The sequence below is a fragment of the Castanea sativa genome, chromosome 12 (genome assembly GCF_040712315.1).
Source record: "Castanea sativa cultivar Marrone di Chiusa Pesio chromosome 12, ASM4071231v1".
In the NCBI taxonomy this organism is placed as follows: Eukaryota; Viridiplantae; Streptophyta; class Magnoliopsida; order Fagales; family Fagaceae; genus Castanea; species Castanea sativa.
The window spans coordinates 37,279,997-37,301,558 of record NC_134024.1 but is presented as its reverse complement, the minus strand read 5'-3'; the positions used below and the strand labels follow the sequence as shown (position 1 = coordinate 37,301,558).

General features: G+C 31.7%; 1 protein-coding gene across 6 annotated transcripts; it reads left to right on the top strand.

Moving 5' to 3' along the window:
- The first annotated feature begins 9,457 nt into the window (after positions 1–9,457).
- LOC142619835 (thioredoxin-like fold domain-containing protein MRL7, chloroplastic) lies at positions 9,458–21,212 on the top strand. Of its 6 annotated transcripts, none has more exons than XR_012841588.1 (8): positions 9,458–9,595; positions 11,051–12,158; positions 12,741–12,825; positions 13,177–13,288; positions 13,412–13,526; positions 15,361–15,409; positions 16,171–16,313; positions 21,025–21,212. XR_012841588.1 is itself a non-coding variant. In XM_075793141.1 (6 exons), the coding sequence occupies exons 2-5, from the start codon at positions 11,338–11,340 to the stop codon at positions 13,504–13,506; spliced, it is 1,113 nt and encodes a 370-aa protein (XP_075649256.1). In that variant the 5' UTR covers positions 9,458–9,595; positions 11,051–11,337; the 3' UTR covers positions 13,507–13,526; positions 13,675–14,376. The 6 variants fall into 6 exon arrangements, 2 of the variants coding, with proteins under 2 accessions (XP_075649256.1, XP_075649254.1); XR_012841586.1 differs by lacking the exon at positions 21,025–21,212 and adding an exon at positions 15,175–15,248 and having other exon boundaries at positions 16,171–16,344; XR_012841587.1 differs by lacking the exon at positions 15,361–15,409 and having other exon boundaries at positions 21,025–21,210.
- Positions 21,213–21,562: the final 350 nt, after the last annotated feature.

Genomic DNA, 21,562 nt, shown 5'->3' with positions numbered 1-21,562 from the left:
GTGTGAGTTCTGGGCATGACCACATTGACCCCACTCAGGGGTGATCGACTTTACATTCACCTTAGGTTGTTCACCCCAAGTCGTTAATTTGCCACAAATAGAATGAATCAATGTTACCACCACTTCAAATCAGAACCAAAGCCACAACTATACCCAACCACCATCTTTAGGTCACACCAATGACCAAATTGCAATTACAAAGTGATGATGTTCAAAAAGTGAAAGAGAGAGAAGAGTGGAGTCTTTTAGAGAGAGAGTTGGTCAAGTGTGAAAGAGAGGAGAAAACTAAATTTTAACCTAAAATGAAAAAAATTTATTTAAATACTATCACGTGCATTACATGCAACAACATTTTCCATCCACTTAACTCATGAAAATATAATTGGAGGATTAATATGGTCATTTATAACTTTACACTCCATTTAGAAGGAGAGAGATGAATAGAATGAAAGGACTTATTTTGGAATATTCATTTCATTTCCTTATTTATGAGTATTAATAGAGAGAATTGAATGGATACAATGGAATATTTGTTCATATCTATTTTCTTAAAACCTCAAATTTTCTTTATATATTCAACCATATATTTTAAAATAGAGATCTAAAAGTAATATTGTTATAAAAAGATCTCTCATTCATTTCTCTTTATGTTACTCCCATACAAAGTAGTTGACCTTCCATTCTTTTTCATTCATTTATTTTTTTAAAACCAAACAAGATTACTTAATTGTATTTCATTCATTTATTTACCATTACTTAAATACATTTCGTTTCGTTACTTTCTAATTTCCTCTTTCCATTCCATTCTATTTCTGTATGAACTCCCAAATAATGAGTTAAATTAGAAGAACAAATAGCTCAAATAAATTGGACTAAAGTTTAGAAATGTTGTTGGAGTTTTTTTTTTTTTTTTTTTTTTTCAATTATGCATTTTCCCCTAGCTTCTATTATCAAGAAATACAACCAAGATTGAGTGTGCGTTTGGCTTCAAATTGAAAAGCTAGCTTATTTTATTATTCAACTTATTTTTGTTACATTTATGGGTCCCACTGTACTATTTCAGCTAACTTTTACCAAGTGCAGCTTGATGCATTTGGGGGCCTAAGGCAAAAATTAATTATCTTGTTAGCATTGAGTAAAAGAGTGATGTTAGTGGTGAATCTAGTTGAAAACTAGTAAAAATTTGCTAACTTAACTATTGTAAAAAATGTTGTGAATTTTTTTGTGGATTGCTTTCTTTCTTTTCTTTTTTCTTTTAGAAGTGCTACATTCATAATATTTTTCATAAAAAATCTTAGGTGTTAAGTTGCTTCTTTTTTCAATTTGAACTTGCCACTAAAATTATTTTTTTGCTGTCAATAAACAGCCTTTAACAATATGCTATTTATGATTTTTTGCAAAAATGTTGTGGACATAACATTTCTTTCTCTTTTTAATTTGTTTTTCATTTGATAAAAAAAAATTATTTTATTTATTAGTTAATATTTCGGCTTAATTAATACTATTGGTTAAATTTTAGGGACATTTTTTTTTTTCACTTGGGGCCTTAGGTAGCCGCATCAATGGCTTATACCATTGAGCTGGCACTGACTTTTATATTTATCTGCAATACTTTCAGCAAAAAGTTTTTAGTTTCAGCAAAATAAACGGATCCCAAACAGACCTTCAATGGTTGAAAGTGGAACTCACTAGATCAATTTAATTGCTCTAAATTTTATCTACGAGGTGAAGTCTAAGCATTAAATCATATTTTGGTGCATCTAGTTTTAGATCAAGATCAAGGATAGTCATATTGTGCATTTGTGCTTTTGAAATTTGGCTCTTTTGGAGTCTTAAACAAGGGATAATTACAGTATACCCACCTGTGGTTTGACCCGTTTTCACTTTGTCTATCCGTGGTTTAAAAATTTACACTTTTGCCCACTTGAGGTTATTTCCATTAGGGCTCTGTTACCCACCTTTGGCTTTTCGGTTAGAAAACTACTTTTACAACCAAAACATAACATAACACGAATCAAAAGGTTAGGGTTTGAATTTTTTTGAAAGAGCTTGGATTATGGGGTTTTGTGTCTCTATGCAAACTACTAGTCCTCTGCTGAAATTCCTTTGAAAAATAATCAAGAAAGAAGGAAGGCAAGAAAGATAAGGCAGCGGCTAATAAGGACAAAGATAGCAACACATGTTTCAAGAGTTGAGTTCAAGGGTTTGGTTGTATTTAATGATCTATTTCTTTAACGAATAAAGCAAATTTACTATTACAATGACGTTTGGATCCTAGATGTGAGCACATGTTCATGGACTCAGCTTGATATATGTGGCCAACACCCCAACGGCCGATACAATATTTCTATGTGCAAAATGTTTGGAAACCATTAGAATTAAGAAAAGAGACAGTTCCCAAGAGAGGACGAAAATAACTTGGTACAAAATTATCTTGTAGATACATTGCATCCAAAGAGAAGAAGAACTGCGAGTTCAAAGGCGTGGGAGGTTGAATCAGAACAAGAAGAACATTCTCTTCCACTTTCCCAACATTCATCTCCCTCACAATCTGATTAAGAACAGGCCCCACTTAAGAAATTTGCTAATTCCATCTCAAGCTCAAATATTTTACATTCTATGCAAACTCTGTTTGGACATATGTGATTGGTTGTTAGAAATATATGTCAACATTTTATGTAATTGACTAATCCTTTGACAAAATGCACTTTACTTGTAATTGGGTAAATCTAGGATGTGTTTAATGGTTCAAGGAACAAGAGTTCAAGTCCAAGTATTGAAGCCATGCAAGTCTGTCCAAGATTCAAGCTGAGAAAGGGCTGTTCATTAAAGCTCGACAACTAGTATCTATCAAGACCTGCAGAGTTGTTGATGCCCGTGGCTCGACAGCAGCTCGACAGATAGGCATCTGTTGAGGTTTATGAAAAACAGAATTTCAGATCTATTTTGACTCCAATCCGTGATTATGTGTTTGTGCTTTCTTTTCTCACAATCCTAAATATATAAGAATTATTTTAAGGGCTGTATCTGGTTACACAGCTGAGAGCACAATTGCACAAGAGCATAATTCCACAAGTGTGACCGGAAACCTAGTTTTGCCCTAATTCTTGAAGAAACTGTTGTGTTTGTACACCATAGGGTTTTATGACCAATCAACTTCACGATCTTCATCTGTTGAAGAAAAGAAGAACTTTGCAGCCAACATCTTCCTCAAGTTTGTGATTAAAGTCGCGTATTGGGATTTGTGCAATTTGTTAGTCACATACTGGGAGCCGTGCTTCAAAATGAGAGATTGTCACTACAGAACAAGTCCAATTAGGTATTGGGGTAAGGGTTCAACTGTAGGTTGGTATAAGGTACTGAGATTCCTTTACTTGTAACCGCTTGTTTTGATAATAGTGGATTCTCGGGAGTAGTGACCTTAAAATCACCTGGTGGGGTTTTTATCTTGGAGGTTTTTCCAATTCGTAAACAAACCATCGTGACAAATTTATTTTCCGCTGCATTTTAGTTTATTGGTGATTTGTTTGTGCTACCACGCGTTTGCATGTTAAATTGATTAATTAATTAAACTTGGCTAATTAATCAATTAATCCATCACAAGGGGTCAATACGTTTTTGGCCTATCAAACTCAAATATTTTACGATCTCTTTATGCAAACTCACTACTCTTTCACGATCTCTCTCCCTCTCTCTGCTCAAATATTTTACATTTCTTCATGAAAATAAGATCAAAGCAACTACTCAGGCCTATCCTGATGGGTCGATCTCTCTGCTCCAGACGAACCCATTGACGATCAAGCATGGTTCTGCAATCCAGGTTAGACCCACTTACTCCATGTTTGTTTCCTAATAAAGCCAAATGGAAAACGAAAATTATGAATCTGAAATGGGTTGTGGGAAGAAGGGATGAGTGAGACAGAGAGAGAAATCTGAGATTGACAGAGAGCTGCGAGTGAGATAGAGATTTGATGAACCAAATGTGTTGGCCTATCCATTTGATCTTGTTTTGATACACATCTTGTTTCTCTACAAAACCCCCTCTTTGATCTTGTTTGTTTGAGTTTTTTAAGTTATTTTTTGTTTTTAGAGGAAAGAGACATAAAAGTGAAGATAATATACATTTTTACCCCTAAATTAAATAGAGGTGGGTAACGGATTGAAGTTCAGGTGGGCAAAGTGTAAAGTTTTAAACCACAGGTAGGCAAAGTGAAAACGAGTTATACCACATGTGAGTTTATTGTAATTATCCCCTTAAATAAAGATCCCTTTTGAAGACTGACGACGAGGATTAACCCCTCCCAAAAAAAAGGTAAGTTTGTAGGGTATAGTATAGGAACCACTTGTCTTCCTCAGCTAGAGTAATAATCTGAACAGCTTAAACAGAAAAGAACTGGTAAGCTTTTTAGTTAGGTTTGGGGATTTCAACTATTGAACATGGATTTTTATAGCTTCCAACAATGAACTTGAGCCTATGTCGTGCTACAACGATTTTGTTTATTTTTAATAATTCAATTATTATAAGTATTTTTTTTTTGATAATCAATTCAATTATTATGAGTTATAACAAGTGAGTGGGAGAGATTTGATTCTTGATTTTCTTTATCATTTTTTATTATATTTTTTTAAACTATTAAATTAGAAGACTTTTGACCACGCAATATGAGATTTTAGTAATTTTCTTGCACAATGATAATGGCCTCTCAAATGGTCATATTTTGTGTTCAATATTTTAAATTTTTTTCGTAGCTCCAACGACCTATCCCACCATCGAGAAAAGAGGTCCACATTTCGCATAATTTTATTTGAAGACTTGCAAGAACTCACGCACTTAATTAATGCAATTATAGGTTCTAATTAACTCAACTGGTAAAATCTCTAATAGTTGAATAAGAGATCTAGGGTTTAATCTCTGTCTACACAAAAAACCAATTGGTGTATTGGTTTGATGATAAAGTGTATTATCAAGAGCGGACGCCATAAGTTGGAACTCTCTTTTTAAAAAAAAAAAAAAAAAATTCAGTCAAGCCATGCCCAATTGCCCATCATCTCTGTTACAAAAAAGTCAACTCCGTTGTTTATATTTGTGTACAAGTGTTAATTTGTCATTCAATCTAGAAAGTCATCTATTCATATAGCTGTAATATGATTCTTTAATATCCAATTTTTCTATACTTAACTAGCTATTATTTTGTAGGTTTCAATTAGCTTAATTGGTAAAGTTTCTGATAATTAAATAAGAGATTTGAAATTCAATCCCTGCTTACAACAAAAACCAATTAGTGTCTTAGTCTGATGATAAATAGCTATTATTAGAAGTGGACGCTATAGGTTAAAACTTTCTTTAAAAAAAACTCTCTATTATCTTATTAAATACAATTTAACAATAAGGCAAATTAAAGACATAAAGATAAATTAAAAAAATTAAAATTGTCCATCAAATTCTTCCACTAACAATTCCACACACTCAATAGCTATCATCAGTAGTGCTTTGGTTTTTTTTATTGCAGGTCTTTCCTCCAGCCTTTTGAGTAAGCTCGCGTTCACCATATCTACTTTGAAGGGAATCAATGCACGAATCATTTGGCAAAGTAATGACATTCTGGTAGTGATAATTTTGATTTGTATTTGCAGCCACCTTGTTGTATTTTGTACCAGTTATTAGCTAATGCTTGGAGTGTAGCTTACCCTCAACTTTGTATTTCTTAGTGTCCGTTTGGCAAAAATTATTTTTGTTAACTTATTTTATTATTCAGCTTATTTTTGCTACTATTCATGAGTCTCATTGCACTTTTTGGTACTATTTATGGGTCCCAATATACTATTTCAGTTAACTTTTATTTTTATCTACAGTACTTTCAGTAAAAAGTTTTCAGCTTTAACAAAATAAGTGGATCCCAAACAGATCCTTAGTTGTTTTTAATTTAAGTTCTTGTTCACCAAAAAAAAAAGGGGTTAAGAAAGTAAATGTTAAAGTATATATTTGGTCCTTAACTTTTGTTTCTTTTTTAAAATGGTACTTATAATTTGAAATATTTAATTTTAATTTGTATACTTTCAAGATTTTTAAAAAAATCTTTATTATTAACTAAGGGATGAAAAATGTTAATGTGACTAATAAAATTCATCTAAACCAAAAAAAAAAGTAACTTTGCTGACATGGAGCTTATGTCTCCATTAATATGAATAATAAATAAATAAGCCAAATTTTTTTCTAAATATGGTCACATTAGATTTATTATAAAAAAAATACTACATAAGTAAAAATTAAAATGTTTCTAAAAAAAAGTAAAATGATAAAAAAATATATGAAAAAAAAAATGGTTTAAGTTGCCGACTTGCTAAGAAAAGGTGACACTACAATAAAATTAAAATCTTAAATTACTTTTAAAATTTATAGTTTTGGGCATGTTTTATTTAAATCTTCAATTTTAAAAAGTTTCATTGAAAAATTAAAGTGTAAATAAAAAGTAAAAACATTCTAGTTAACATTCTGTCACAATTCTGTTAAAACCTCGTTAAACATCATGTGCCATGCTGGTTTAAAATAAATTTATTTTCAAACTTTGAGGTTTGAATGAAACATACTCAAAATTCTAAGATTTAAATGAAACATTTTGAAAGTTTAAGATTTAAACAAAACATATATATCAAAAATTCTAAAATTTAATTAAAACTATTATAAACTATGAGGTTTTAAATAAAAGAATTTGAAACTATAAGGTTTAAATGATACTTAGCCAAACACATGAGGTTTAAATGAAAATTGCATAAATATACTTAATAAAAAATAGCTGGATTGTTACGGTGTGATTTTACAACCTTACGTTTTTTACTTTTACAAATTCTTTTATGTGAGCTATATTTCTTTTACATTATTTGGGAAAACATAAAAAATAAAAAGACTAGGGAGGAAAAAATTAAAGGAAAATCCCATTTAATCTAATTAAAGGAAAAAATAGAGGCATAAAAGCTTTTTTTTTTTCCTTTTTTTTATGGAAATAAAGTATTCTCTTTGTAACAAACCATAAAGTATATTCCATGAACATATCCAACACTACCATTTAACAAAATAATTTCTTGGCATAGTCATTTGGTATGAAGTAATGTTGTAGGATTTCTATTAATGTTGAACATTTTCTAACATTCGCACGTTTGGTTGCAAACTACGTAGATGAATCAAATGCTTCTAGTTATTTGGATTCTCTTTATAGGTATGTGGATTTCTTTTTTTCTTTTTTAATGTAGGTTTTCACATTCTTATTCCTGGAAAAAGTTAACATTTTTTTATAAACTATCTTACCCATTCTTCTGTACCCTGTAACCAATAGAAATAAAAACTGACAAAATTGTCTTTCATCTCTTCACTGTCCACAGCAAACTAAGAATTACTCTGTGTGTGTATCAAATTTGGAATTGATCATGAATGAGATACCAAATATATATATATATATATATATATATATATATATATATATATATATATATATATATATATATATATATATATATATATATATATATATATATATATTAACAAGACATAATGTTGTAATTTCCATGAAGAATAAGAATTTAATAATTATTTTTGTATTATACATGTCATTCAAAAATGTTAAACTATAGTTATAGTGAATTTGCCATGATTTATAGTTTATATTTTTTCTCATTATTTATTTGGAGGAAGATTAATTAAAAAAACTCAATATTTTTTTTACAAATCTAAAGATATTTTAGAAAAAATAAATAATTTCTATAAAATTCCTAATGATAAACCAACTGTAAGAATTTTATATTCCTGAAAATCTTATTAGATCCCTAATCAAACTAAACATATGAGTAATTACATTCCTAAGCAAAATTGTCATGCATCACAGTATGAGTGTTGGGGATAACATGGATTCTCCAAAACGAAATGCCCTATGTTACAAGGAGAGGAGATATTTTATGGTTTGTTACAACAAGATTATATTGTCCTTCAATTAGGTTAAATGGGATTTTCTTTTCATTTTCTCCCTTGGTTTTTTTTTTTTCCATTAAAAAAAAAAAAAAAGAGTTCATGCGAAAGAAATTATGAAAAAAAATGCTCATAAATGATAGGTGGCAGAACTTTAACAGAATCGTGATAGAAGGTTTACATGAAAGTCTTAATCTTATAGCTTAAACGAAATCTTTTATATTTATATCTATATAAAAAGGGAGAATTGAGCTGCTTTTTTGTTTGACAAAATAAAACGACATTCAAAACAGTAAAACGGTAGAAGTGGGTGCTGATTTGGGTGTGCAAACGAAATATTTTGGGCACTAAGTGTGTGCTTGGGACTAGTTTATAAGCTAGCTTATATGTACAAATTTTTTTAGAAAAAGAAAAACTTTACTTTTCCTAATTTTTTGAAGTACAAATATATTTTAGCACGCTTTTAGCAAAAAGTTAAATAAGTTTTTAAACAAAGTCGTATCCTTAAAAAAAAAAAATTGGTGAGCCAAAGAGTGTGAGACAGTTTGATCTTTTGATTCCTATTTTTATCTCTTTGTTTGCTTTAGTTGTTTTTTTGTTTTTATTTTGTGTTTCTTGTTTTGACAGGAAATTGTAAACTTCATTAAAATTAAGAAAAAAAAATCACATCATGGACAAGAGTTTGCACAAGAAAACAATAATTCTTTTCCATCTAAACAGAAAAAAAAAAACATCAATGCCAAAAACCTGTTTTCCTAAAGATGAGTAGGCATGCTACATGTCTACGGACATAGGAAAACTAAGCAATTGTCTTGTTTAAAATTCTGAATACATAAGAGGTATTTAGTACATGCACTTAAATAATAGTTTCAGTGTTTAAACAAAATTACACGTATTTTTACACACTTTTTTACCTATACGTATTTTCAAAAAATACAAATAACGTTACTAGAACAATGTTACTAGACGGCTTTCAAGCTTTGTTTGAATGGGCAAATGCTTTAGGTATTGTTACCTTTTTTGTCTCTCCTTGACATGCTTGATTTTTGTACATTTATTGTTGTTTAGTTTCCTTTTCTTTGTTGCCCCTTAGCACACTACTTATGTGCTTGGTTTTTACATTGTTGTCCATATATTTATTTTTAATGAAATTTATTACTTATCAAAAAATGATTTTGCTTTTCCCAATTGCTTAATAAAATAGTTCTCTTAAAACAATGTCTAATATTCATTTAAAGTCAGCTGTGATAGAATTGTAATATTTTTTATTATAAATCTTTTTTTATAATTTTTTTTTCACGTTTAAGGCCTCAAAATTAGTATTTAAAAATTTTAAGGTTTATACGAGGCATGTAATAAAAAAAAAATCAAAAAGTCTAAAAAGTAAATACCCTCTTCTAAAAAAATAAAATAAATAAGTAAATTACCCTAAATATTAGTAATAGTTTATTTAGATGGATAAATAGGTTATTGTACACGCTAACCGTTTATGACCTGACCCAAAACTCCATCCACCCGCCCCTTTGCTATTATCCATTCACTGCCACAAAAGCTTACTCACTGTTAAGCAGTGCACCCAATTTCCCTTCACCATTTCCAACTGTCTCAACTGTTAAACCCTTTTCCCTGTAATCACAGGTATTTATAATTTGGGTTCCTTTACTTTCTTCTTCTTTCTCAGCTACCAAATAGAATTTCGTTTTATTTTGTATATTTCAAATCTTCTTTGTGTGTGTTAAAGCTGTTTGGGAAAGCACTGCAGAAACTACAAAGTAGATAAATGATAAATCACACTTCTTTGTGTTTGTGTGTGTGTGTGTGTGTGTGTTTTTATTTTTTATTTTTTTAAATTTTTATGATTATTGTTTTCTGCTTTTTATTGTCACTTTGTTTAAGTGTGTTTTAGCAGTTCTAGTTGAAATTAATAAGGTTGCAATGTTTGATACTTTGATTATGTTTTTTGTGTTATTCAATTTGACACAAGTTGTCTTGTGTCAAGACATTATGGGATGGCTTTCCTATTCTAGATGATGACTTTATACTTGCAATAGGTAGGCTTACCTACACTGTTGGTCTCTTAAGTTTGTTTTTAATCCCTCATATTTTTGTGTGGCCAAATTAAAAACCGACATGTCATTACCTCATAGGGACTAAAAGTGATAACGTTATGTTTGTTAGGGACTAACAACAATGACTTTAAACTCCAGGGACTAAAATTGCTCATGAGCTAAATTATAGGGACCAATAGTGTATTTTGGCTTTAATGCTTCTTGGTATGTATCAACTACCATTTTTGGTGTTCATTGGGTTAACTTGGTACCGCCTCAAAACCCTACACTTGGTCTTCCCCGGAATTGCTATGATGTAGCAAACACCATATGAGAAAGAAAGCTAAAAATAATAATAACATGTAGAAAAGCAAACTCAATTTAAGTAATGAACTAAAAGTAATGGTGTATATAGTGCTGCCCTTTTGAAATCATGAAGTGATGTTCATTTTTGTAGTGTGAATTTGGAAAATCAACGGTGAGAGAAGGAAATTTGAGGTTTCAGATGAATCCATTGATTGGTTCTTTATCACTCTTTTACATGTGAAACATAAGTTATTGTTACAACTGCCTGGACCAACCTGTGGAAGTGGTGGTTCTTGCAGATATAATTGGTTCTTGTTTGTTTTATTTTTATTTTTTTATGTATGTGCATTTTCATGTGATGTTATAGGAAGTGTAACTTATTTGGATATTTGGACTGCTATTTGCAACCCAGCATATTCCTGGCCTTACTACTTTCCCTTCCAGTGAAGTTTAATGCTGGTAGTGCCATAAATTCGATAATGTTTGGGTTTGTTCTTAAATTTATATCATCTAGGAACCTTTTATACATGCCAAATTCTCCTTAATTTAGAAATGGCTGACGAAATAATTGTCACATTGAGTTCATGAATCTATTGGAAGGTGCCGCAAATGAGTTGCTATTTTGTTGATGAATTTGGAGATTAAAATATAAGAACATGCTTGGGAAAAGAATATATAAAAGAAACAGCTTGAAGATTATTCTGGTTAGTACTTGTCTGATTATTTAAATTTTTAATAGGCATCGGCTGAAGTGGGTAAGTGTCAAGCTGAGGTGGAGAATTGAAAGAATTTTATTTCTTTAGACTGATTTTATTGGGCATCCTTGGTTTCCAGCAGTGAAATAGTAAACCATAAAAGACAAATGTCAAAGTGGATAAGTTCTACAGGTTTTTCTTACTTCTAAACATAGACCCTTCCATCTTTTTCCATTCATTGCTACAAAGGTACAAGTCTATCACCTAACCTTTCTTTGCTTTTGATTGCCAATACTGAATTCTGACCTATATCCTAGTGGGAGTGAAGAAAATGATGTTCCTTCAAATTTCTAGCATGGCAAAATCCTTCTTGCCTTTCTCTATGGAAAATGTTGATCCTAATTTACACCCTTTTATGTCATTTTCTTTTCAAAATCCTATATCAAAGCCTATCTGTAGTGTTAGTTCCCATTCATGCTTGATCTTGTCCTCCCCTGTGCAGAGCAGCCGTGATTTAAAATTTCTTCATTGCTCTGCTGTTTCAAGGAAGTCTAATTCAACATCTGACCCCGAACCTAGCTCCAACTCTAATAAAGCTAAACCTAAGAAAAGAAATCACCGCCTGAAAACTGAAGTTCCCCAAAAGGATGATGAAAATCAGGTCTTTAAAGAAACCATTCCAAGGAAGCCAAGGCGTGGCCGTAGGAGTGAAGCAGTTGCAGTCGAAGATTTTATTCGTGGCTCACTTGAAAAAACATTTGCATCAATTCGACAGCAGAATTCAGAAATTTTGGAGAATAAAGAAAATATAATGAAGGATAGAGCTGATGAAGAGATTGATACTGACAGCCATGAAGATGAGGATGATATAAATGAGAATGAGGATGATGGTGGTGGAAGAGGAAAGAAGATGGTGGTTGAGGAAGAAAGTCCAGATTGGCCACTTGATGCTGATGTGGGATGGGGAATTAGAGCATCAGAGTATTTTGAGAAGCACCCAATCAAGAATGTTGTGGGGGAAGATGGTGTTGAAATTGACTGGGAAGGTGAGGTTGATGATAACTGGGTAAAGGAGATCAATTGTCTGGAGTGGGAGAGCTTTGCTTTTCATCCAAGCCCACTGATTGTTTTTGTTTTTGAAAGATACAACAGGTAAGTCTATTGCAAATGTTTCTTTTGCTTGAACTAGGAGTGTTATGTATCTTAATCTAGGACAAGGATTGTCCTGTATAGAACTTTCTTACTGCATTCTTGTATTGTGATATGTGGTTGTTTGCTTGTGTTTTATTTCAGCATTCATTATAGTGTAATGAGAGAGGGATTTGGATAAGGTTTTTTGGTTTAGTGCAATATGCATATGCCGATACATCCATCTATGTGGCAAATTTCTGTGGGTTTTTTTTTTTTTCTTTATTTCTTGATAAGTAATTTTCTGTGGTTTTATCGGAAGGCAGTAGGTGAAAATGTGGTTTTTATTTGATATTTCAAGCAAAATGTTGATCGAGAAAGTTTCACATATATAGTGCCCATTTGGTACAGCTTATTTTTTAGCTTATTTGAACATGGGTTGTTTGAAAAAACTGTACATAACAAAAGGTGAGATTTTGAAAGAGGTGAACTTTATAAAGTGCAGTTTTAAACTGCCCACCTGAACAGGCACTTAAATAATGTAGATAAAACTGGCATCTCAATATAATCATCATCGCTGTTCACATTTTATCATTCTGTTCAAAGGGCAACTGATAACTGGAAGGCTTTGAAAGAGCTAGAAAAGGCGCTGAAGGTTTATTGGAGTGCTAAAGATAAATTGCCTCCTCGGGTATTAAACTTTTCGTTTGTCCTTTTGAATTTTTTCAAAGTTACACTCTGTTTCATTTTATGTGATCTGTGGATAAGCATTGTGATATGCACTTACTGACCCTCCTTTGGTTGCTGAGAAATGAACTTACAATACAAATATAGAGCACTGGGTTTTCTAATTGCCCTTAAAAACCAATATCAAGTGAATCAATCCACAGTGTTTCTATGGGCCCTGAGTACTGAAATTTTAAAATTCAAAAACTTTTGTTTGTATTCCTTCCTACATTTTTCGGCAACTAGTTTGAATTTCCTTAAAAAAAATTTCCATGTGTATTCAATGATGGTAATGCTCTTGATTTCCTGATAACAGTCAGTTAAGGTAGACATCAATATCGAGAGAGATTTGGCATATGCACTTAAAATTAAAGAATGCCCAGCAATCTTATTCTTGAGGGGAAACAGGATCTTGTATAGGGAAAAAGGTGAGATTTAGTTCTGCTCTTTATAATTTTGAGAAGCATGGTTTTGTTCAGATGCTACCAAAAACAATGGTGCAGTTAAAGTTGTGTTCTGGCCATAATACAATAATGTATTTGTCTTTGCAGAGATTCGGACAGCAGATGAGTTGGTCCACATGATTGCACATTTCTACTATAATGCAAAGAGGCCTTCATGGATTGATGTTACAGCTTTGTCTTGACCGTACTCATGTTATCATAGGTACTTTATTCTAACCTAGTACAAATGTCTTTTCTCTTGCATTTTCATCATTGTTTTAACCTCTGCCTTTACGACTTTTTGGTTCCTCTTAGTATTACATTTTTTTATTGGTCAGTCATCAATGCTGGCATAAATCCTTGAAATGCAGGTGATATGGAACATAATCAAGAGCAAGTTTAATTGGCAGGTTAAATCTGTTTGTCTGGGAAATAGCTCCTATGAATTACATCAATTCCTGGTTTTGAATTGTTATCAAGTGGAAGTTCCAGGGCAATCTGACTGAGCCAAGACAAATTAAATTAACCTGTCTCCTTTGTTCATGTGCCCCGTCTGTTTGATTAGAATGACATGAAACACAGAGGGTTGATAGCAACGGAAAAAATCATAGACAAGCAAATTACTCCCACGATATCAAAAGTTAATGTATTTTCAGTTTTATGCCATCTTCTAACTCATCAAACTTTGTTCTTGCAATGGTAGTTTTAGCACTGTACTGATGATTTCTTTCTGGTGATCTGGCTTTATATCTAGAGCATGGGCCCAACCAGCAAAGGATTATAAAAAAATGCTACTACCAGGGTATTATATTAGATGAGAAAGGGTTCATATAAAAGAAGAATTGTGTTGCACATTTGTTGCATGCAACTGATGTGTCACAATAGGCAGACCATGTATGTACTTGACTGCATGTGGATCTCATTTGCTATGGGATATTAGTTACATTCAATGGATATTTCTGCAAGAGACTTGCAGAAATTATTTTGTTAAAGGTTGGAGGAAGTGGGGTTTGTACTGTGTACTACATTGTACCATTTTGTTGATGGTAAAGCAGGCTAATAACGTTGCTAGAGCCTGAAATGTGTATCAAGAAGGTTCCTTTTACAGTACGGTTTCCACATAATCCTAACTGTTCATCTATGTTACATTTTAGCAGTTTAACCAGTTCTAGTTTTCTCTTTTACACAAATCTATCCAAAAAAAAACAGTTCCTGGTCTCTCAATCATCCCCTCCTCATCTTGTGATTCTCGTCTTTGTCATCATCATCGTCATCCCTCCACCCTCCACCCTCATCATCATTATTCTCTTGCCATTGTCACTGTCATTCTCTAGTCGTCTCTGTCACATCTACTGACTCTCTCATTCCCTTTTCTATGGCCACCACCACCACCCTTTAATGGTAAGTACCTAAATTCCTTGGTTTTTTTTTTTTTTGGGGGGGGGGGGGGGGGTTTCAAACTTTCATTCGTGGTGTTTGGGATATGGTTATTTGTGTATATGAGTCGGGTAGTATTTGGGGAAGATTTAATTCGTATTAGGTTCCAAAGGGTTCTAATATATGTGGTGTTAGAGAGGTTGACTTGGTTCTTGATTGCTGGAGTGCTCATGGGTAATTTCCACAAGATTATAACCAAGCCTGCGGTTGTGTAGGTTCGGGTGCATGTTCATTAGGCTCTTGTGATGTTGGTATGTTTACATTCAATGCATGTGTCCCGAATGAGCCGAAATTGATCTGATTATATGCGAGGAAGGACTTGAAAATTTGCTTGCCTTGTGGAACAAATTGTTCTGAAAAGTTATTTTCCTTCTAGAGTGTGTGGTAACACTGTTGATAGAATTTGCACTGCGTTGCTCCCTTTGCCAGAACAGCTCTTGTTGGGATGTTTGTGGGGTTTCATCATCAGGAGTTCAAGAGCAGGAGCAGCAAGAGATGAAGAAATTAGGTGTCATGATTGGATCTTTGGTGTTACGTTCTTACTAATCTTATTTAGGTGGTGTCTTATTTCATGGATGATCAAAAGATTGAAAACTGATACAAGTGCACATTCTGTGTAGGCAAGCCGGTGGTGGAAGGCTGGAAGCTAACATGAACCCAGTTGTCTTGGTAAGAAAATGTGTCTAAAAACCAAAACTCGAAACCTTCAAAGAAACTCAAATAATTGTCTGCAATTGACACTGACTCCTCTCTCTTTCAATCTGCACTACAGTAGATAAAGATAGGAATCAAAAGATCAAACTGCCTCACGCTCTTTGGCTCACCAAATTAAAAGTTGTAGAGTTTTTAGGAGATAAAAGACACTTAGTTATATTTCTATTGGTTAAAAGGGTATGGAGGAATGAGTAAAGGGTTTGGCTTACCTCTAATACTTTTTTAACTGAAATCTCTTTTTATTTTTTTAATGAGAAATTGCTATATTATCTACTAACTAAATAAAATGTGGAGATTAAAATCTACTACCACTTATCATTGTATATTTAAAATAAAAGAACATGTTTATTTAAAAAAGTATTGGAGGTAAGTCAAACTCATAGGTAAAATGCTAAGTTTATAAAAATGTAACTTTTCTCAAGCATGAGAATGTAGAAACCCACATTTTTTTTTTGAAGAAGATTCACATACCTATAAATATAGGATCGAGAGGGAATCCAAATATGAAATAACTATAAGCATTTGATTTACTTGTATGATTTGCCACCAAGCATGGAAATATTAGGGAATTTTCCTAAAATATTCCCTATACCAAATGCCTATGCAAAGAGATTATTTTGTTAAAGGGTGTGTTGAATATGTTCATGCTGTATGGTTTGTTACAAGAAGAATACTTTATGGTCTTATACTTTATGGTTTGAACTTCCTCTGTACAGCGGCCATTGTGTCGAGAACAACTTTGCCATTCTGTCTAAGCACCAGCTTTTTAAAAGTGGAAGTGGAATGTTACTTTGGTGAACTTGTTGATCTTTTGAACTTTGATAGAATTTGCTCACTGGAGATGGCTTGGATCTTGAAGGTATTAATTTGATTAGAGATAGTTCTGATTTTATTTATTTATTTTTGTAGTATTCCTTTACAATATAATCATCCTGCTAGATTTGGCTAGTGCTGCAAAAGAAAATGAGGAGGTTATTGTTTGACTAGAAGAATGCCCATCTTTTATTTTTCTAACTATATAGCATGATTCTATATAAATAAAATCTACTATCATTTCTGCTAAAAAAAAAGGGGGATTTTCTTTTCATTTTTTCCTTCCTAGTCTTTTTATTTTATTTTATTTTTTTTACATTTTGCCCAAATATCGTAAAAGAAAAATAGTCCACATAAAAGAATTTGTAAAAGAAAAAAAATGCTCACAAATGAAATGATGTAAAGTAGTAATATCATGCTGTAACAATCCAGCTATTTTTTATTGAGAGATGCTACGTTCACAATATTTTTACAACATTTTTATAACAAATTATAGGTGGTTAGTTGTTATTGGTTTAAATTTGAACCAATAACAACTAACCACCTATAATTTATTAGGTATATTTTGGGAAATTTTCATTAAAAACCTCGTATGTTTGGCTAAGTTTAATTTATACCGAATACCGATTATAAAAATAAAAAAAAAAGTTTTATACAAACCTTATGGTTTGTTATTTTATTTAAACCTTTATTTTCAATAGTTTTAATTAAATTTTAGAGTTTGGGATATGTTTTGTTTAAATCTTAATCTTTCAAATTGTTTCATTTAAACCCTAGAGTTACAGATATATATTATTTAAATCTTAAACTATCAAAATGTTATATTTAAACCTCAAAGTTTGAAAATAAATTTATTTTAAACCAACACGTGATGTTGAACAAGGTTTTAACAGGATTATGACATAACAAGAATGTTTTTATAGAATTTAAGATTTAAATAAAAGAGGCCCAAAACTATAAACTTTAAAAGTAATTTACCTTAATACTATCTATTACTCACCTTTTGTTAGCAAGTTTGGCAACCTTTAATTTTTTTTATCTTTTTCATTTTTTTTTTTCATTTTAAGTTTTTACTTATGTAGTTATTTTAGAATAAATCTAATGTGGCCATATATAGAAAATTTTGGCTCATTTATTTATTCATATTAATGGAGACATAAGCTCCAAGTTAGCAAAGTTACTTTGGTAAGATAAATTTAGTTAGTCACATCAATATTTTTCGTCCATTAGTTAATGATAAGGACTTTTTTTTTTAAAAAAATCTTGAAATATAGGGATTAAAATGAAATATTTCAAATTACAAGGACCATTTTAAAAAAGATAAAAACTTAGGGATCAAGTATATAATTTGACATTTACTTTCTTAACTTTTTTGTTTTTGGGATCCTTTAAGAATAGAACTTTTTTACGTGAGTGTGTGTGGAATTGCCAATGGAAGATTTTACGTGAGTGTATATCTACAACATTTTTACAATATTTTTACTATAAATATTAAGTGGTAAATTATTATTGGCTATTACGAATGGACAAAAAAGTAATTTAAGTTGTGGATTCAAATTATAACTAATAAAACTTTACCACCTAACATTTATTGTAAAAGTGTAATGAAAATGTTGTAAATGAAATAATTCTCCAAATATAAACAATTGAGGTTGACTTAGATTGCAATTTTCTTGTTATTTTTGCTTTTTCTTTTTTTAGTTGAATTCAAGTTACACTTATTATAATTTTGAGTAATGTTTACGTCAGCCAATATTTTTTAATTAGATATGAATTTTGTTAAATTCGTCATTAGATTACATTATCTTTATATATTCTCTATGCTTACAAAATTTAAAGATGATTATAGATCAATAGTCATGTCATCAATCAATTATTTAAATTCAAGTTTTTATAGTTTGTGAGAGTCCTTTTTTGGACGGTACCCAGGCCTAAGTAGAAACAAGGATCCTGGGCCCTTTACTTGTTGTTTGGTGGACTGGTCTTGGTTCACCGCAGCTAAATGGGGGCTGATTACGAATCAAGTCGTGCGCAAGTCATATAAATCTCCTCAAGGCAAAAATGCGATTCCTCCTAAGTAATAAAATACCATTATAAGTATTTTAGTGTCATAAAATAATCTTTTACTCTTACAAAATAAGTATTTATAATATTCACAATGAGAAAGAGATTGAAATAGAGTATTTGGGACTTGTCTTCTACTTTGTGAACATTTAAAAGAATTCCTTCACTTGGTACCCTGAGCATAATATCGTGGTATCCCGAGCGTAATATCGTGGTACCTTGGACGTGATGTCGTGGTTCCCAGGGGTACTAGGCCTGTAAGAACCCAGAATGTTGATTCTCTAAACTATATGATCTTTCTCCATGTTTATTATGCAATAGAGTTTTGTCATTTCCCTTAACCTCTATAGGTCTTGTATAAGAACACACTATACAATACACATATCTTCAAATAATTGTTAGTTTCTTTGATTAAGTTATACATTTTAATACATATGCATATATGTAAATGAATTTCATGAGAACGATTTAGCCACGAGGATCCTAGCTCCAATTCTCACAAACTTAGTGCTTTTGCACAAGACTTGTGGGATTTGGAACTCAAGTCCAAGTGGCTTTGCTTAGGTATTGCCTTTCAAGATAGTTAGGTGAGGAGGATTTTTGTGGAAGAGAGTAATATATGATGTGTGCATGTTTTTGACATATGTTTCTTTGGAGGCTAAGTGATATTTCGAATAATCTCAAGGATATTGGACGAATTCTTGCTCCTTGGCTCTCTCTTTGTTTTGTCCCTCTTTTCTTTTCTTTCCCTTCCCTTGCTGGGTTTTTAAAACTCTAAAAATATGTGTTTTGAACCTCTGAACTCTTTCCCTAAATTCTCATTTTTCTCCCCCTGCCTGCTATGCCTTAGTGTTCTTTTTATAGTGGACATAGTTTGGTACCCCAGGCGAGGACGTCCCTGGTCTGCTGGGTAAAACCATGTCCTCTGAAACCTGAAAATGTACATTGGGCAAATGTTTAGCTTATTTAGGCAATTATAACTCAAAAGGGGCATTTGACTTTAGCTATAAATAAAAGATTTCTTCTTGGAAAGTCAAACGAGTGGGTGGGCTGCTTAATGTACTTGATGACAACTTTAGTTGAAAATGACAATTGAGAGGAAATTGTGAGGAGGTGTCATACACATAGGGGAATTGAGTTTTCCATTGGTTTATGCATTCCAAACAAATATATGAACCAAGGGAAAGCTTCGGTATCCTCCTTTCACCAAAAATCACTCCCCTATCAAGCAAACCACTTCTCCCTTGCTATTCACTTGGGATCCCACGAGCTTGGACCATGGGTTATGAAGAAAATACTTATTTTGCTAGATTTTTTAATAGCTTTTTCGCTGAAAATCTGAACATACATCTTGGTTTTCTCATGTGCTAGCCAATGTCCTCTTCTCAAGGTTCAAAAGGACACATCAAGGTCTTAAGGCCTTGATGTTCTTTTTGCTGTATATCCTCTTACCGAGATCCTTGCTGCATGTTCTCTGGTCGATATCCTCTTCTTTTTTCTTTATTATTATTATTATTTCTTTCTTTTTTCTTCTTTTTGGGATTTTGGGCCTCCATGGTCCTTCTTAGCTTTATGAATTGGGCCTTCTTTTATTAAGGCCCATGGTCTTTCCTTACTTTTCATGGAATAGGCTTTATTGTGAAATTTTGGTCCTCAACATAGTTTAAAATAATGCATAGAAGATAAGTTTATGGATCTAATGGTAAATTATATCCAATTGGCATGGAAATTAGCATGCATGTTAAGATAGAACATGTAATTCCACAATTGGATTTTTAAAGTATGAAATCAATAATAAGTTATTGAATGGTGTAACATTGCTTAGAGTCACATTAAGTGGATTTTTAAAATATGAAATCAATAATAAGTTATTAGGTAGTGTAACATTGCTTAGAGTTACACTAAGTGTAACTTGAATCCAGCTCATTTTTTTTACTTTTGTTTATTCAGACAAGGTTTATAGATAGATTTTTTTTTTTTTTTTTAAAATTTTAAATGGGAATATAGATAGATGACTTGACTGCATAATTGCATGTCTTCTTGCAAGTCTTTAAATAAATTAAATGAATAAAAAAAGAATGGAAGGTAAGTTACTTTGTTTGGAAGTAACATAGGGGAAAAGAAATTGAATTATTTTATGATAATATTACTACTAGACCCCAATTTTTAAAATAAATAGTTGAATATAAAGGCGTATTTTAGGATTTTTATTGAAATTTTTATTAAACCTCAATTCCTTTCGATTTCCCCTAATTTGGGGGTATGAAAATGTGAGGTTTGGAGGGAATAGAGATAAATGAATATTTTCTTTTATCCATTTCATTCTCTCTATTTAAACTTCCAAATAAAGGAAGTTATAAAATGACCATATTAATCATTCAATTATATTTTCATGAGTTAAGTGGATGAAAAATGTTGTCGCATGCAATGCATGTGATAGTATTTTAATAATAAAAAATGTAATAAACTATCATCTAGAAATTAATTTTTAGTTTTTTCTCTCTTTCACACTTGACCATTTCTCTCTATAAAAAAAAGGACTCCTCTCTCTTCTCTCTTTCACTTTTTGAGTATTGTTACTTTGTAATGGCAATTTGGTCGTTGGTGTGACCTGGAGATGATGGTTGGGTATTGGTGTCGTGTTGGTTGGAATTTGAAGTGGTGGTAACATTGCTTCATTTGATTTGTGACAGATCAAAAACTTGGAGTGAGGCTAATTTGTTTAGGCAGAATGAGATTAAGGATTATTTTATGTAATGGGTTGAACGACTTACGAATCTGAATGATTAAGAGTTTTTATTTTTTTTGTTTTTTAATGAACTTTTCATTGAATATTTTGTTCATTTGTTGTTGTTTAGGATCTTTTTATTATTCTTTGGGCGAATTTTTATTGTTGTTATTTGGGATTTTATTATTATTATTATGTTTTAGGGGTTAAAAATTATGTTTAGGGAGCCAAGATTATTTTTGTTAAACCCAAATTTTCAAGGTGTTTAATATTTTGTTAGGGTAAATAAAACATATTAGTTAAAAAATAATTATGTGTGTGTCTATACATACATACATATATATACACACACACACATACACTAAGGTTAATGCAAAGTCGCCCTTGACTGGGGTTAAGGTGGCCATACCCAAACCCACTCTTGTTTTATATTTTGGTGCTAAAAAATTTGTTTCACTTCACGCAATAATTCAAAAAACTTATTAATTTGGTCTTTGAACATT